This window comes from Typha latifolia, chromosome 2 (assembly GCF_019914945.1).
Source record: "Typha latifolia isolate L0001 chromosome 2, TyphaL0001v2, whole genome shotgun sequence".
Classification (NCBI taxonomy): Eukaryota; Viridiplantae; Streptophyta; class Magnoliopsida; order Poales; family Typhaceae; genus Typha; species Typha latifolia.
Window position 1 is genome coordinate 131,065 of NC_133087.1, and position 16,322 is coordinate 147,386.

The 16,322-nt window shown below is 36.0% G+C and overlaps 1 protein-coding gene and 1 long non-coding RNA gene across 4 annotated transcripts; both read left to right on the forward strand.

Annotated features, from left to right (window-relative positions):
- The first annotated feature begins 18 nt into the window (after positions 1-18).
- On the forward strand, positions 19-15,539 carry LOC140782830 (DExH-box ATP-dependent RNA helicase DExH11). 3 transcript variants are annotated; one of them, XR_012107959.1, is made up of 23 exons: positions 19-267; positions 444-701; positions 1,002-1,262; positions 1,343-1,420; positions 1,922-2,027; positions 2,234-2,391; positions 2,590-2,697; positions 4,811-4,912; positions 5,233-5,433; positions 5,593-5,703; positions 6,733-6,800; positions 7,005-7,377; positions 8,107-8,262; positions 8,345-8,455; positions 9,627-9,680; positions 9,831-10,088; positions 11,084-11,193; positions 11,951-12,104; positions 12,623-13,091; positions 13,287-13,397; positions 13,820-14,058; positions 14,896-15,022; positions 15,097-15,406. XR_012107959.1 is itself a non-coding variant. In XM_073129637.1 (23 exons), the coding sequence occupies exons 1-23, from the start codon at positions 133-135 to the stop codon at positions 15,307-15,309; spliced, it is 4,065 nt and encodes a 1,354-aa protein (XP_072985738.1). In that variant the 5' UTR covers positions 19-132; the 3' UTR covers positions 15,310-15,539. The 3 variants fall into 3 exon arrangements, 2 of the variants coding, with proteins under 2 accessions (XP_072985738.1, XP_072985739.1); XM_073129637.1 differs by having other exon boundaries at positions 13,183-13,397; positions 15,097-15,539; XM_073129638.1 differs by having other exon boundaries at positions 96-267; positions 1,006-1,262; positions 13,183-13,397; positions 15,097-15,539.
- A 77-nt stretch (positions 15,540-15,616) lies between these two features.
- On the forward strand, positions 15,617-15,927 carry LOC140782836 (uncharacterized). Its single transcript, XR_012107962.1, has 2 exons — positions 15,617-15,754; positions 15,887-15,927. It is a non-coding gene; the product is annotated as an uncharacterized lncRNA (long non-coding RNA).
- The last annotated feature ends 395 nt before the right edge of the window (positions 15,928-16,322 follow it).

Consider the following 16,322-nt stretch of genomic DNA (forward strand, 5'->3'; position numbering starts at 1 on the left):
AATTCCTTTTCTCGTCACACTGACACCAGTCACCGCCCTCCCTTTCGAAAAGCAACTGCCGCCAAGAAACAAAGCTAGGGCACGATCCAAACACCATCCAAGAATAGCAGAAGAAGCAATAGTTGGCGATCCATGGAGAGACTCACGGCGGCCAACGAGGTCGCCTTTCGGATAGGCTTCTCCGGCCACAGCGGCCACCTGCGGCTCGAGCCGCTTCCACCCGTCGAGCGCTCCAATTCCTTGACTTCTCTTCCCGAATTCATCATCGTGAGTCTTATAACCTAGTGGAGATCTCATTCTTCCCCAAGAAATCTCCTTCCGTTTATCAATTTTGTAGAATCTTGCAACTCTGAACCATAATCTATTTTTTCTGCCATTTAACGTCGATAGTTACCGTCTTGGTTTGTTATTTCACGGAAACCCCCCGTTCTTATTGGTTGCAGCCGCCGGCATTCCCTCCAGAGACACCAGAAAGTTTGAAGGAGTATCTGGAGGAGAAGTACCTTCAGCCGGAGTTGGATTCCAATGTGTTCTCGGTGGAAAATTCTGGAAGGCTGTGGGAATTTGATTGGTTTGATAGGGCGAAGGCCCCATTGGAGCCGTCAGATGCTCGTATTGTTGTGGCCCCCTCATGGGAGTTGCCATTTAGGCGATCAAGAAAGGCAGGATCTTCAGGAATATGGGATCCCGATTCAGTACAGGTAATGGATGTCCATGCCTCAGGTTAGCAGTGCGTTTCAACTTAATTGTCATCCAGATTTAGGATTTATATAAAGCATATATGCAAACTGTACATATATGTATGCCCACATGTTTATAGTGTTTTAGTTCATTGGCATGGCTTTTGTGCGTTTGTATATGACTGATGCTTTCTTGGTTGCCAGTTAACACTGTTTGAGTAAGTTACGGCTGCCAAAGTGTGTCCGACCTTTTTTTCTTTTTGGGTGCCTGGATTACCGTTGTTTTTCTTTATGGAAATAGCTTATTTTTCAATGCTTCAGATAGATGTCGCAGAGCTAATGGAAGGAGCTCAAGATTCTGGAGGTTTGTCACATATGCCCGGACCAGCAAAGGATTTTGTAAGAGGAAGCATCAACAACCGGCCATTCCGCCCAGGTGGGTTAGATGATTCTCAGTCACTAGAGAGGATTCTGCCTGAGGGTGCCCGCAATGGGGATTGGGTGCGAGAACTTATCGATGGTGGTGTGGCTCAAACTACTCCTCCAAGTTTCCGGAAAGGATTGGAGTTGGGTCATCTTAAGGTTCTGATATTTTTGTTGACTTATTTCTACCCTTGCTCTAGCTAAATACGTCTGACGTAATGATTAATGCAACTTTCAAGGAATATCCATACTATTGGAAGCATGCCAATATCCAGTGCAGCAATGAGCAAGTCCAGATAGCAGTGGAAGAAAACCTGGTTGGTTCAGTGTTTATCGGTATTAGTGCTTATGATGTGTTCTAATAAACCCTTGTGTGATGCCACTGACATAGAAATTTCTTCATGCAAGTTGTCATCATTGTAATATATATTTGTAGATCTTCATGCAAGTTGTCATCATTGTAATATTTGTAGGCAAGGCCACTTAAGAAAATGTTCTAGAATATTTTTGTTAGTTACCATGGAGGCAAGTTCAAGAGAAATCTTTAGATTAATATCTTGTGCCATAATCAGTGTACTCTAGATTAAGGGTTCAATTGGTGTAGATACTAATGTAGAATTACTTATGTGGATAACTTCATATGTTCCAAAAGTTTTGCCAGTCATTTCCTATTTGGTAAAATACAAATGGTTAATGTCCTTTGTACTAAGAGGTCATTTGACATACTTCCCGTATGTGTTTTTGTTATTCTTTTATCTGCTTTGAGTGTACTAGAGTTTATACGTAGCCTCTGATTCCTGTATATATTTGTTGTGTAGAACAAATATTCAGTGCAATTTGATGATTTATTTAAGAAAGCTTGGGAAGAAGATATTACTGAAAAAGATGTTCAAGAAGATACTATTGAACAATCAGGAAGTGATGGTGAGTTTTAATGCATAAACAACCATTAAATAGCTCTTCTCTTGTAAAATTTTAAACACCACTTGACTAAATTGCCATCTAGTTAATTTAGTAGATCAGCATGGAAGGTGTACTTTTTTTAGTGAAAATCTTTAAAATTGTTGTTCTGGAGAGATTCAATTAATATATCTTCTCTAATCTGTTCTTTTGATGCTTCATAAAACCAGGTTTGATACAGATAGAAGTTGTAACAAAGGAGGGTGATGAATTTGATGTTATTCCTGAAGTTCAATCATCTTTAGATCAGATACTACTGACTGAATCTGAGGAGATATCAGTGAAGCTTAATGGATCAAGTGAGGACAGTGCACAACGGGATGGAGAAGTACTACTGAATTTAGGATTTAATAAATTGTTTTTCTATTAGCTATCTTACAAAGGTTTTTGAACTTATTTTAATTCTTAACTTACATTTATTTAGATGGATGTGACTAGTTAGTGTGCTGCCAATTTTTGAGTCAAAATTTTACTCAACTGTTATGCAGTTGCTTCAAGAATGATTATCCACATTTTTTTTTTGCAGGCTTGGGCTCTTGTTGGTGGAACTGAAGAGATTGTCGCCCATTTTTATGAGCTTGTTCCAGATATGGCAATTGACTTTCCCTTTGAATTGGATAAGTTCCAAAAGGAGGTTTTAGCCTAGTCCCCTTTGCAATTTGTTATGATAGTTCCTGACAGCCGATAGAAAGTTTAGATAAATTATTATCTGGTACCACTAATGGAATTTTCTTAATATTACAGTATTTCTACCAGTGTTGGATTATTTTAAAATCTTATTGGTTTATTTTGTTTTGAACCAAGCTTGTTTGGATAGTAAGGTTTGCTTTATAAATTAGGTCTCTTTTAATACAATTTGCAATTAATCACTAACTTGGTCAAATCTTGTATAAGGTAATTCACGTGACAAGTTAATCTACAAAATTTTATCACATGTAGAGGAGTGCAATAAAATATTATGCATGTTTTTTAAGTAAGATTCTATTATAGTTAACATATTTATTCACAGTTTAATAATCAAGCACAAATTCTTATTTAAACTTATTTAAAGTAATCATTATATTTTACAACCAAAGAACATGTGAGTAAAATTATAGATGTACCTAATTTACATTTTAGAGATTTGCATAAAGTTTTTCTTAAAAATCCTTATGCATGAACCAAACGACGCATAAACTTTTACGGATCATAGAATATCATATTTCTCTTGAACATCATTAGTGCATTCATACTTAGATTATGTTTGTTCATGGTTTCTTATTTATAAAGAAATCTTTTTGTGGCTTGTGCGGGACTTCATAAATCCATGTATTTAGATACTTAATTTGTGCTCAAACCAGCTCCTTATTGGCAAGCATGATGCACCATATAAAATTTTATGTCATAAAAGCCCCTCTCACTTAATATCGTAAAGCCCATCTCACTTAACAATCTTCAAATGCTGCCTTGGTATTTCACTCTGGAATTGGTTTCACCTTAATCACAGAATTTTCTGGTTTTAATACTAAAAGGACCCATTTCTGCAAATTGAATTTGAATTTCTCGTATTTTCTATTGGCATTCTTAAGTATGCTAGTTGTCATAGCTCAAGCAAATTTTAACCAAAATCCAAGTGCCTTGGGTGTCCAAGGACCTAAACTTAGTTGTGGCTAAGTTGTCCTTAAATAACACCTGAGTAATTTGAAGTGATACCAAATTCTCTGCCCTAAACATTTTAAATTATGAGTTGAAGTGCTCTAGAGCACAATAGGATAGCAACTGAGATTTAGAAAATACAGAGCAGATTTCCTTGACTTCCAGTCCTCTATGCCTTGCATGGGGCTTCGTGGCTTGTAGTCTTTGTTGACTAAGGGACACCCAGATTATTGGCTAATTGGTTGTTGGACTGCTGCTGAACAATTCCAACATTATGGGTGGACAAAGCCACTTGCAACAAGCCTTCTTTGACTTTGGGAAGAGTCAATCAGCCACTCGAAGCCCTTTCTAACTAAGAAAGTGATCTTGGTGCTAGAGTGAACTAATAGAAGCTTGCCATGAATATAGCTTGCTGACTACTCCATCTTTTGTGTCCACAAGGCTCTTAGGACAGAGTTGTAGAAATTATGGACATCTGGACAATCAGCTATCTTGAGTCCTCCATTTTTTATTTCACACCTATAATCTACACCACCTTCACCTCTATATAAAGGGATGTCTCCCTTATTGTAAATGACTCTAATTTTTTTTCTATTAGAGTTTTGTAATAAACTTAGTGAGCTAAAAGATGAGGCATGGAAGAGAAAATTTTATTCTAATTCCTTCTACATCTTTTCTCTTCTCTTGTTGCTGTTGGACTCAATTTTAGGAGAATGTTAGCGCTATTTTGCAAAGAAGGTAAAGCGCTGTATGGACTTGCAGCTAACAAAAGGCTAAGTCCATGACACAGTGCTTCTTACGTTTTAGATAAGTCTGCCAGCTAAATATAGGATTTGCTATGGATGAGAGTGGCCTTTCCTTTACAATATCTCATAATTTTACTATTTGCTCAAGTGCCAAATGCTTAATATCATTTAGAGGTTCTCTGGTAATAGTTATCAGGCAATCTGGTTTTGTAGTTATTAATTCTCTCTGGTAACTTCACTATTTGCTTAAGTGACATGGTGCTCTTCCTTCTTTATTATTATCTATCCTGTGCTCTATTTATGCTTTTGACTTTCATGTTCTGTAGTTATTAACTAACTCTATAATTTTTTTTTTGCGAAGTTTAGGCTATATATTATCTCGAGAAGGGTGATTCTGTTTTTGTAGCTGCTCATACTTCAGCTGGAAAGACAGTTGTTGCGGAGTATGCATTTGCGTTAGCATCAAAAGTATGATTCTTCATTGTATTTTGATTAGTAATTGGTAAATAAGAATTTGTTTTGCTTCCCTTATGTCTTTTCTTATGTATTAATCATGTAATTTGAACTTCCCAAACCAAGAGCTTTTTCTCTGACCTTCTAACCTAGTTTTCCTGAAAAGTGTGTAACCACACCTCCTCTAGATTTTATTTGCTAAATATTCTGAAAGCAATTTGCCTTCCTAGATGTAATACTTAGATGAAACATCATTTTTCTTGCTGCTGATGCTGACTTACTTTAGCTTTTATATTCACATACATTTGGTAATCAGGGGTGCTTCTATGATGCAGCATTGCACCCGGGCTGTCTATACTGCTCCCATCAAAACCATCAGCAACCAAAAGTACAGGGACTTCTGTGGGAAGTTTGATGTTGGACTTCTCACTGGAGACATAAGCATAAAACCAGAGGCATCTTGCCTTATTATGACCACAGAAATATTACGCTCAATGCTTTACAGAGGTGCTGATATAATTCGTGATATTGAATGGGTACGGTAAATGATTTACAAAATCTGGTTTATTTCTCCTGGACCCTTTTGGCTTTTTTTAGATATCAAATAGATTTATAGTGTTTATCCTGCAGCTTTTCGTGGTGTTTAGAAAGGAGGGAGTTTGATTACTTATCCTGGGTTTTAATAATGGATACAGGTTATATTTGATGAAGTTCATTATGTTAATGATGTTGAAAGAGGTGTGGTTTGGGAAGAAGTTATCATAATGCTTCCAAGGCATGTCAATATTATCCTCCTTTCTGCAACGGTATGGATCTTTTCTCTTCCCTTATTTGATTTAATTATAATGCACAATGACTAAAAAGGAAATCCTGGATTCTTTTGTCTGATTTTATTAATTAATGTGATGAGATGTAAATTTCATTGCTGTAGTTTATCATGTACGACGAGCTTTAAAAGAATTGTGCTACTCATTATCTTTGTGTTAGGTTATAAATTGGCAGCTATGAGTTGTTTGACACTGGGATTTTCAACGTTTACGCAACTCTAAAGAAAATGTCGTACCTTAATGCTGCACAAGCACGGGCCAAATTTTTCTATTTGCTAAGAGAAGACAAAGATTAAAAGATACCATGGACATTGAGGGAAGTCAGAAGAAATTCTGTTCTTAATTGACATGGGACACCAATGATCTAATGCTAGGTTCCTTTATAAGGACCTAGTAAACTAGAGTTTTTGCAATATAGTTGGAAGGCCAGTTGGTTGGTTAATCTATCTACATCCATGTCAGTGTTATTGATTGAATCTTGAGAGTCCTTCCTGACAAAGAGGAGGTTACAAGAATCATTAGTGAAGGAGAAAAATGTTTGTTGGGGAAAAGTAGGTAACATTTGGAATAGTTACTTTAGAATAACGAAATCTGAATAAAGAAGTTGGTTTAATGTTATCTAGGCCTTTTGGATAATAACATCTAGCCATTGAACACAACTCACCCATGGCCATTATTGTCCCATCTTCAGTTTCTGCAAATCTTATTTCTTACTTTGTAAGGAACAATTGAACATTATTAAAAAGGGTCACATCATCAGCTGTACGTTTAGAATATATAGAATATTTTTGTCTCAGGGGTTTCCCTTTTGAACATAATTCCTTTTGCAGTGATTTGAGTATGGCGACAATTGTTTATATCTTTATATTAAATTAAACCTAGCACAATATGTAAAATAATGAACAGCACAATCCATTTTTGATATCATTAATATATTTTATTTTTCTGATTCACAGTTGAGTGCCTTTAGACTCTACAGCAACTTTGAATAATAGTAGTACTTTGTAGGTCCCAAACACTGTTGAATTTGCGGACTGGATTGGTCGGACTAAACAGAAGAAAATCCGTGTGACAGGGTAGGTGTCAGTTTTTTTATTGGCATATAATTTTTGGTCATCTGAATCATATCATTAGTGTGCTGTTAAAACTTAAGACTGATTTCTTGTGTTTTGTTTTCCTTACAAGCTCTTCTGCTTAGAGGAAAGTAACAGGCATCGTTCTTCTCTTGTCTTATTTGTCACCTTTTCCTTAAATAATGTTGGTCTTATGTTGCTTACCAGGACTACCAGAAGACCTGTGCCTCTTGAGCATTGCTTGTTCTATTCTGGAGAGTTGTACAAAATATGTGAGAATGATAAATTCCTTTCTCAAGGTTTTACAGCAGCCAAAGAGGCTTACAAGAAGAAAAATTCGAGCTTGGTTGGAGGAAAATCTGGTTTAAAGATAGGGCACCAGATCTCCCATAGTGCAACCCAAGTAAGGCAACCTGATAATTCTAGCCGGGGGAGAGGACAGAATCACAAAGGACCCAAACATCAAATTGTTGGCTCAGGAACTTCTGGGGTTTATCAAAATAGTGCAGGACCAAGGAGATCAGAGTCTTCTTTCTGGTTGCTTCTTGTTAATAATCTTTCAAAGAAGTCTCTTTTGCCTGTATGTAAGGATGATACCTTTTTCATTATTGACCTAGTAATGAGATCCTTTGGTAGTTTGATTTATAAAGTTCTGCATTCTTTGTTTTTTTATAAATCTAGTTCTAACTCCACTGATTTATTGAAATAAAATAAGATCTGTTTATTTTCTTTAGGCTCTAGTACTATGATAGTATGATCAAAAGTAGCCAAACCCAAATAGTTCAGACCTAAGGCTTGGTTTATTGTTGTTATACAATAATAACCAATGCCTATTGCAGATGGTTTATGCTTTGATCTGAAATGATTCTTATCTTTCTGATCTAGAATGAATATCATCCTGCTGATTTGAAAGTTTCTATTCCATTTGATATGTTTTTTCTTTTTATTCAGTATATTTCTGCAATTTCCTTGGTTAAGTAATGCCATTATCAAGTGTCTGCCCCTTGCTACCATATTCTGATTCATTTTTCTTTGTTTTGAGGGAATTGTTACTTTGCTACATTAAGGATTATGGACCGGTATGTCTGATGACACTGTTCTCCTCATTAACTAGATGGTGGCTGTATTACTCTTTAGGATCGTTTTTATTATTTGAGAGATATCCTTCCTTTGTGTAAACATTGTAAATGTAAAATACAGCCTGATATGACTTATTTGCAATATATTGGTTGCTGAGGCTAGTATCCTTTTTTGTCTACATTTCTCATTTCTTAACATATTTAATTTTCTTGTGTGATCCTCATTTCAGGTTGTTATTTTCTGCTTCTCAAAGGTCCGCTGTGATAAATCAGCAGACAGCATGTATACGACTGACCTCACAACTAGTCCTGAAAAAAGTGAAATCCGTGTCTTCTGTGACAAGGCTTTTTCACGCCTAAAAGGATCTGACAGGAAGCTTCCACAAGTAATCTAGCAGCAGTTAAATTTATGAGGTCATTAGTGTAAGTTGCTTTGAACAACTTCAGTATCATGGCTCTCTTTTGCAGGTTGTTAGAATCCAAGGCCTACTAAGAAGAGGTATTGCTGTTCACCATGCTGGGCTTCTTCCAATTGTGAAGGAAGTTGTTGAGATGCTCTTTTGTCGTGGTGTCATCAAGGTTGTCTCCTTCTGGCAATTGTTCTAGTTTGTTTCCTTCTGTGCTTCTAGATTATTAATTAATGATTGATTGTACTTACAATTAAAAGGCTGCAGATGGGAGTTTTTTTTTTAATCTTATTCATAGTTTTAGTTAGCATTAGCAATTGACTCAGGTTAGATGAGTTTGTGTCAAATTCACCACGCGTTGGCAAGCCAACTTGAATACAAGCTGTTAAATAAACATGTTGGATCTTTGAACATGAACATGCATATGACTCATTTATTACATGGGTTATACAACTAATCCTCTTAACCTGCACAACTCAATTTACCATATAATCCTGTTGTATTAAGACATATCAAACTGGATACAGCCTGAAAACAATCTAAACATGACATGAACATGGACATTTTAATTTATATGGGTTGAACTAGGTCAAGCGGGTGATAATAGAAACACAAACACAACCTGTTTAATGTTCATGTTGTACGAGTCGATCCCACTATGAATCTGTTTTTTTTTTTACTAAGCCCAAACTCGTTTAGAGACTTTGGGTCTTGTGTCAGGTTAAGATGTCCTATTGAAATTAGTTTTAGCAATTTTGGAGACTGATAAATACCATACTATTATTTATATGCTGATACTACAGCTTCAGTTATTCTTTACTGTAAAAGGAACAAAAAGATTATCTGTTGGAGTATAACTTTTATTCTGTTTCCAAGAATGTTTCGGGTGATGCAAATTGTATATAATTGTACTTGTCCATCTCATATCATAATGATGTAATAAGGGGAAATTTTATCAGATATAGTCCCCATGTCCTTTCCCTCCAGACCTTCTTGAGCACCTTACCGATGCCTCAATTAAGAACAGTATTAAGACAGAATCAGTTGCCTATCTTAAGCTAGGGACTTCCTGTAATTTGATCTTCTGAATCTTACTGTTTATCAAACTTCTCTAAAGGAAGCATTCTTTCTCTCAATACATCAATTTTGTGTAGCAAATGTATGAACATCATACTCAGATAAATTCTTGCAATTAATCTATCTAAGAATTACTTTTTTCTCTACTATCTCTTTTCCAACCTTCCTCCTCAGTATGTGTTTGTGTGGTAAGTGTACAATCTTTTGTAGTGGATAAAATTGTCAATATGGTTTAACTTTTATGACATTTAGTGTAATCATTGTAGGTACTCTTCTCCACTGAAACATTTGCCATGGGAGTCAATGCCCCGGCAAGGACAGTGAGTTTTTCTATCTAATATTCTTCCCTTGGTTAAAGGAGTACTGATTTCATGTCACTTTCATGAGTACTCACTATGGATAACTGGCTTACAACTAATACTAACAAGAACTGCATCTCTGGCCTAATTGAGTTTCTAAATTTCAAATAGGTTGCCTTTGATGCTTTAAGAAAGTTTGACGGCAAGGAATTTAGGAAGTTGCTTCCAGGAGAATATATTCAAATGGCTGGTCGTGCTGGCAGGAGAGGTCTGGATAAGATTGGTACAGTCATTGTCATGTGTCGTGATGAAATTCCTGAGGAGAGCGACTTGAAGAATGTAATTGTTGGAAAACCCACTCGACTTGAGTCTCAGTTTCGACTGACTTACACCATGATATTACATCTCCTTCGTGTTGAAGAACTGAAGGTACTGGAATGGGCAAAGTATAATATTTAAGTTTAGGCCATGGCTTGCTTTGTGTTTATGGACTTTTGTCTACACTGTATAATCCAACTGTTCAGTTGTAGGTGACAGAATTATTGTCTAACCACATTAATCATCTTCCTTGGTTTGCTGCTAATGAACAGTCATTATTGCTGTTCATTCCTTTGCCAGAGCAGCTGGTACCTGTCATATGCTTATTAGGCTTGTTCTGCGCTTCTGCAGGACAGCGTTTTTGAATAGCTGCATGGTTTAAGTTATATTCTTTCTGCAGTCATATTCCATATCTCTCTTATGTGTCTTTTCAATATTACAGAAGGAAAATGATTGTGAGGTTTGAGAGCTTTGCAGGTTGCCTGATCTGCATAAAATTTGAATTGAGGGAGACAAATTCATATTTATGCTCTGAATTTCTTTAAGCATCCAGTTGTGAGTGTTATTCCATAAATTTGACTTTCTTAGGCTAATGTAAAAGATAAGTAAAAAAGATATTTCGTGATACCTTCAAAAGAGTGACAATTTATGTCTGAATTTGTACTTGTTTGTGCTCTGCATTTCAAGAGAGAATATAAGTTGTTAAAGTTAGCCTAAGGATACCTTAATTTATTGTCTTGCTTGTTGTTTCTTTTGCAATATAATTTCTTTTCTGATTTTATTAGTTCAGGTCTATCTCCAATATGTCTGGTCTACTGGAGAGGCTGTATCTATCGTGCCTCACCTCCCAAGTAGGTGTCTGATGGTGCGTCTTTCTTCATAGAGTTGGACTGACAGCAGAGTAAGCATATAGATATATACTCCATCGTTGGTCCAACAGAAGGAATTTCCCACTGTCTGATAATTTCATCAGCCTTTCCAGTGGAATGATATAGAAGATATTGACTCATTTAGTAAAGTTCATATTGCTAGACTTAGTCTTCATGTCGTCAATATTAATTCAAAATTTTATTTGAGAAATTTAATTGATAGGACTTGTGTTGTAGGTGGAGGACATGCTGAAGAGAAGTTTTGCTGAATTCCATGCTCAGAAGAACTTACCCGAAAAGGAGAGACTTCTTCTGCAAAAGCTACGCCAACCTACTAAAACTATTGAGTAAGTTGCATTATGTGATATTCCTCTAGACTTGATTAAGATGCATTCTAAATTTATAATTATGGACTAGATGCTTATGGCTCCATTTACTTCAGTGGCGATTAATTTTGTCTGGAGGTGGAATACATTTTGTTAATCAAATTCTTCTTATGTTTAACAATTTAAGTATTTAATGGCAAAAGTAAGCAATCAGCTACCAACGGTTTCGTCTTTGTTAGGAAAGAAATTGACGGGTACTCTGGCTGGTCGGCAAATATTGTTCAAGATCAAATTAACTATACTTGGAATCTGGACATGATATCTAGATGTATCATTCTTTAGTAATAATCATATAATACTGGGTTACTAAAATGATTGAAAAGAAAGACCTTTTGACTGTATCTATTTCCAAAGTGTCAACCGCCTCTTGTTTTGACAGGTTTCAGTGGTCATATTTAGATGAGACCTGCAACATTTTTTATTAGATGTGAATTCTTGCCCATTGGATGGTCCTCTCTTAGGAAGTTCTCAACTAGAAGAATTGGCACCAAGTGCCTTTTTAGATGCGTCCATATAGTTTATTTAATATTTAAGTTATATTGAATCTTATCTTCCAGCTAAAAGAATTATAATAATTATTAGTGGCAATACAGAAGGCATATAACTAACATATGGTTCATACAAGTTTTACTACTATTATAGAGATTGTGATATTACAAGCTTATCATCTCAACTTCTATAGTGTCTCAACTCTTAAGACCTACTTTATACGTGGCAGATGCATAAAAGGTGAGCCTTCTATTGAGGAATACTATGGTTTGCTGTTGGAAGCTGAGACATGCAGGGAACAGATATCAGAGGCAGTCATGCAGTCACACTCTGCACAGCAATTTCTTTCACCTGGAAGGGTTGTCATCGTTAAATCAAAATCAGTAAGTTATATACAGGTGTATAATTTCCCTGCTTAACAAAGCTCTATTGTACATGAGTTTTCTGTTCAATAGCAGTATATATTCTACAATAGAGACTAGCTAAAGCAACCCCAAGTAACTCCAAATTAGAGTCTCCTTTTGTTGTTTTGTTCATCATCATGAAGTGGCGATTTTCTTATTGTATGGTTACGACCTCAGCTATGGAAAGTATATGTTTCCAAAAAAGTTTTGACAGAATAAATCATCAATATTAATTTTGGAAACTTATCGTAGTACTAATTGAGCGCTCCTGTTTTAGATTAGTTACCTTTATTTTTCTTGGATTGTTTGTATTTTCTATGTCATCGATGAGAAATGAGAATTTCAACTTTGGAGGTGTATCTTCTTTTTGAAAAATTGTATTATGCAAATCATTATCCTCAATTTGTCATGTATATGAGGTCATTTGTGATCTTGAATTCATAACATCGTTCTTCTGAGACCTGACTGCTGTCTATGCTGTTTGAATGTATTGACAGGCTGATGATCATTTACTTGGCGTTATCCTTAAATCTCCATCTGCTACATATAAAGAGTATATTGTTTTAGTAGCGATAACTGACAGTACTTCATCCATGCAACCCCCCTCTGTTTCCTCCAATAGAGTACAAGAAAAAGAAAGTGACAACTTCCAGCAAGGTTATTTTGTTGTTCCAAAAGGAAAACGCGGAATGGATGATGAGTACTTCTCATCTGCCAGTTCGCGCAAAGGATCTGGTGCTGTTAATATAAAGCTTCCTTACAGTGGGATTGCTGCAGGGTTGAGCTATGAAGTTATAGCAATAGAAATTAAAGAAATTGTGAGTATTTGTCAATGCAAAATAAAAATCGATCAAGTCCGACTTCTCGAGGATCCAAGCAACACTGCTTACTCAAAAACTGTTCAGCAGCTTATTGAGAAGAAACCAGATGGAAGTAAATATCCACCTGCTTTAGATGCAGTAAAAGGTATGGATTTTTCCACCTTGAAAGTTGAAACATTAAGGCATGACCACTAGATCTTTTCCTTTATTCTGTACTCCAATTTTATGCCTTCCAGATCTCAAAATGAAAGATATCTTTATTGTTGAGAAGTACCGTGCATATAACATGCTGTTGCAAAGACTGACTGAAAACAAATGCCATGGATGTATAAAACTGAAGGAGCACATTGTGTTGATTAAGGAACAAATGAAGCAGAAAGAAGAAGTTAATGCTTTAAAGTTTCAAATGTCAGATGAGGCACTTCAACAAATGCCAGACTTTCAAGGCCGAGTAAGTCTGTAATTTATTATTCTTGTTTGTTGTTTCATTGGTAATAAAACTTTGGTAGTTTGGATAGTATTCCATTTGTTTGAGATCAGAAATAGATTCAATATTGGTCGCAGCTCACAAGGATATAATAGTACTGCTGATGTACCAAGATCCTAACCTAAATGCCCTAGAGGCCTATAGGCTTAGAAGTAACCCATGTCTGTTTATCATGTAATTGAATTGGGAAGTGGTACAGCAGCAGGGCTCTGAAACCTGCATCCACACGAACTGTGGATGTTGATTTCACAAGGATCCGTTTTTCAAGTTTTGTGAAATTATAGACAATGAATGTGATTAAGTTTTGTTTGATCTCAGATGCAGATTTTCTACTTGTTTATAGTAAGATTGTTCACTTAATATCCCTCTCCTTTTTCCTCATGCAGATTGATGTGTTGAAGGAGATCCATTGTGTTGACTCGGATCTTGTTGTCCAACTTAAGGGTCGAGTGGCCTGTGAAATGAACTCTGGTGAGGAGCTGATATGCACGGAATGCTTGTTTGAGAACCAATTGGATGACCTGGAACCTGAAGAAGTTGTGGCCATCATGTCTGCACTTGTTTTTCAGCAGAACAACGCCTCGGAACCATCTCTTACTCCAAAGCTGGCACAGGCTAAACAGAGGTAACATCCTGCTAATGTGATTTCTACTTGTTACGTCATATGATATTATAGTGTTCTGATGCTTTGATTTGGAAAAAAATATTTAATTAATGGCTGAAGAATTACTCTAGATTGGCAAGGGGCTCTTAGGGAGTTCCTTTTGTTGACCTCACTTGACGTCAACAGTCAAGATGCGGCTTAATCAAATGAATTAGTACCTTGATCATTCAGCAATTTAATACCAGATTTTCACATTTGCGTTCCTGAATTGTGAAACTATTCCTTGCTTCTCTGAAGATGGTTATCCTTGCAATTATTCAATGAAAAGAAATGAAAATTGTAGGTACTCATATGTGCTTGATGAATGTTACTATTTTTCTTGAGCCGAGTGCTTAGAAGCTGGAGAATATTTGAGAACAAATATTGGTGCATAAGATATATCCATTAGTTATTCAAAAAAGAAGATATATTCATTAATAGATTATCTGAGATTTGTCTGCTTCCCTTATTTTTATTCAGTCCCCCTGTAAAGAAGAGAACCTTGCAACATTTCTGTAATTATGTTTCTCAGATTAGTACTGTTTTAGACAATCCATGTCCAGAAACTTTTTGGATTCAATTAGAACTTTATTTCTGTGTTGCTACTGGAGCCATTGCCATCAGCTTGGTGTTTATGTTGGTTGGGCTGAAAATTACATTTCTTGGTTATATGATATTTGGTATTAATGTCAGTTCAGTAGTAACCATCCTTAGTTCTTACATGTTAGAAGATATAAAGACTAGCATTTAAGACAGTCCTCTGTTTTTTATTGTTCATCATGATAACCATGCGTTCTTATTGGAGATCTTTTGCATTAGGTTGTATGATACAGCAATTAAACTGGGAGTGCTCCAAGCGCAACTCAAAGTAGCTGTAGATCCTGAGGAGTATGCACGAGATAATCTCAAATTTGGCCTTGTTGAAGTCGTCTATGAATGGGCAAAGGTTTGTGCTTGTATACTGAAAGCAATCTCACTAGAAGCTAGTTCCTCTAATACTCTTTTTTGTTATCCATTCAGGGAACTCCATTTGCAGATATTTGCGAGCTAACAGATGTATCAGAAGGGATAATTGTTAGGACTATTGTACGACTTGATGAAACTTGTCGTGAATTCAGGAATGCAGCTTCAATTATGGGCAACTCTGCACTGTATAAGAAGATGGAGACTGCATCTAATGCTATCAAGCGTGATATTGTTTTTGCAGCTAGTTTGTATGTTACAGGAGTTTGATTCCATCTTTAACTCGGCAATTTCTTTCCTACATTTTTCTCAAAGCCTTGCAGTTGGTAGAAATAGAAATTGGTGCAGATTAATTATGGTTTGGCAAGCTGTACTGCATGATGTTATATTCTTGAAATCATTTCACTACAAGGCTCGAGCAATCAGTAGGTCAGGTCGTCCTGAAAGGTCCCTGTTTGTAATCTTTCTGTCAAAGCGGAACTAGTTATCTTGACTTTTCAGGTGTATATTATTAATTTTTCCTAGGTTAAAAGTTTCCAAATCGATATGAACCATAATTCTGAAACAAATTAATGATCTGCAATATAATGGACAGCCTAGTAGTCAGACATCTACAACCTCAGTGAACTTGTAGGGTTGCAGTCTTGCAGATATCTGAAGCCCGGTTGGTCACTGAGTAATTACTGTTTCTATGTGTTAGTTGATACTCACTCAGGTATGATGATGCTAACGGTTTTAGTTATATATTTGCATGCTGAGCTCACCTTTTCTTTTATGGCCTTCAGGCAATAAGATTGGAAAAGCTGATGTATATCAATTATCCTTTGTAATTTCTTTTGGCTTTCAGATAACAGCTTGATGTGAAAGAAAAAAAAAAAAAAAACGAAACGCAATAAGTGGCAGGCAGGCAGGCAAGTATACATTTGTGAAGCAGGTTTCGTGATATTTTCAAGGATGTAAACCATCTCCAGGAACAAGCAGCATTTGACAGCTGGCGGTGTGACTTGTCAAGGATAGTAGAGTCCTGGCTAAGTTAGGAATACCTTTCGTGGTTCAAGGTTTTCCTGGGATTTTTTTTGGTGAAATGCCCGTGATAATAGTGTAAGAGGATCAAGTTAGGGTATATATATATATATATATATATATATATATATATATATACATTATTCATTTTAAAAATTTTGTATTCGGTGGTGGTGTTTGTGTTTATTTTATTTTATTTTAACTAAACTCTGTATCCGTAAATTGTTTGTCTGGCAATAGTGTTTTATTCTGATCGCGAT

Coding starts and splice junctions, on each gene's coding strand:
- LOC140782830 (XM_073129637.1), top strand. CDS start 133: ATGGAGAGACTCACGGCGGCCAACGAGGTCGCCTTTCGGATAGGCTTC. Junction 268..443: donor CTCTTCCCGAATTCATCATC/GTGAGTCTTATA, acceptor TATTGGTTGCAG/CCGCCGGCATTCCCTCCAGA. Junction 2,698..4,810: donor TGGATAAGTTCCAAAAGGAG/GTTTTAGCCTAG, acceptor TGCGAAGTTTAG/GCTATATATTATCTCGAGAA.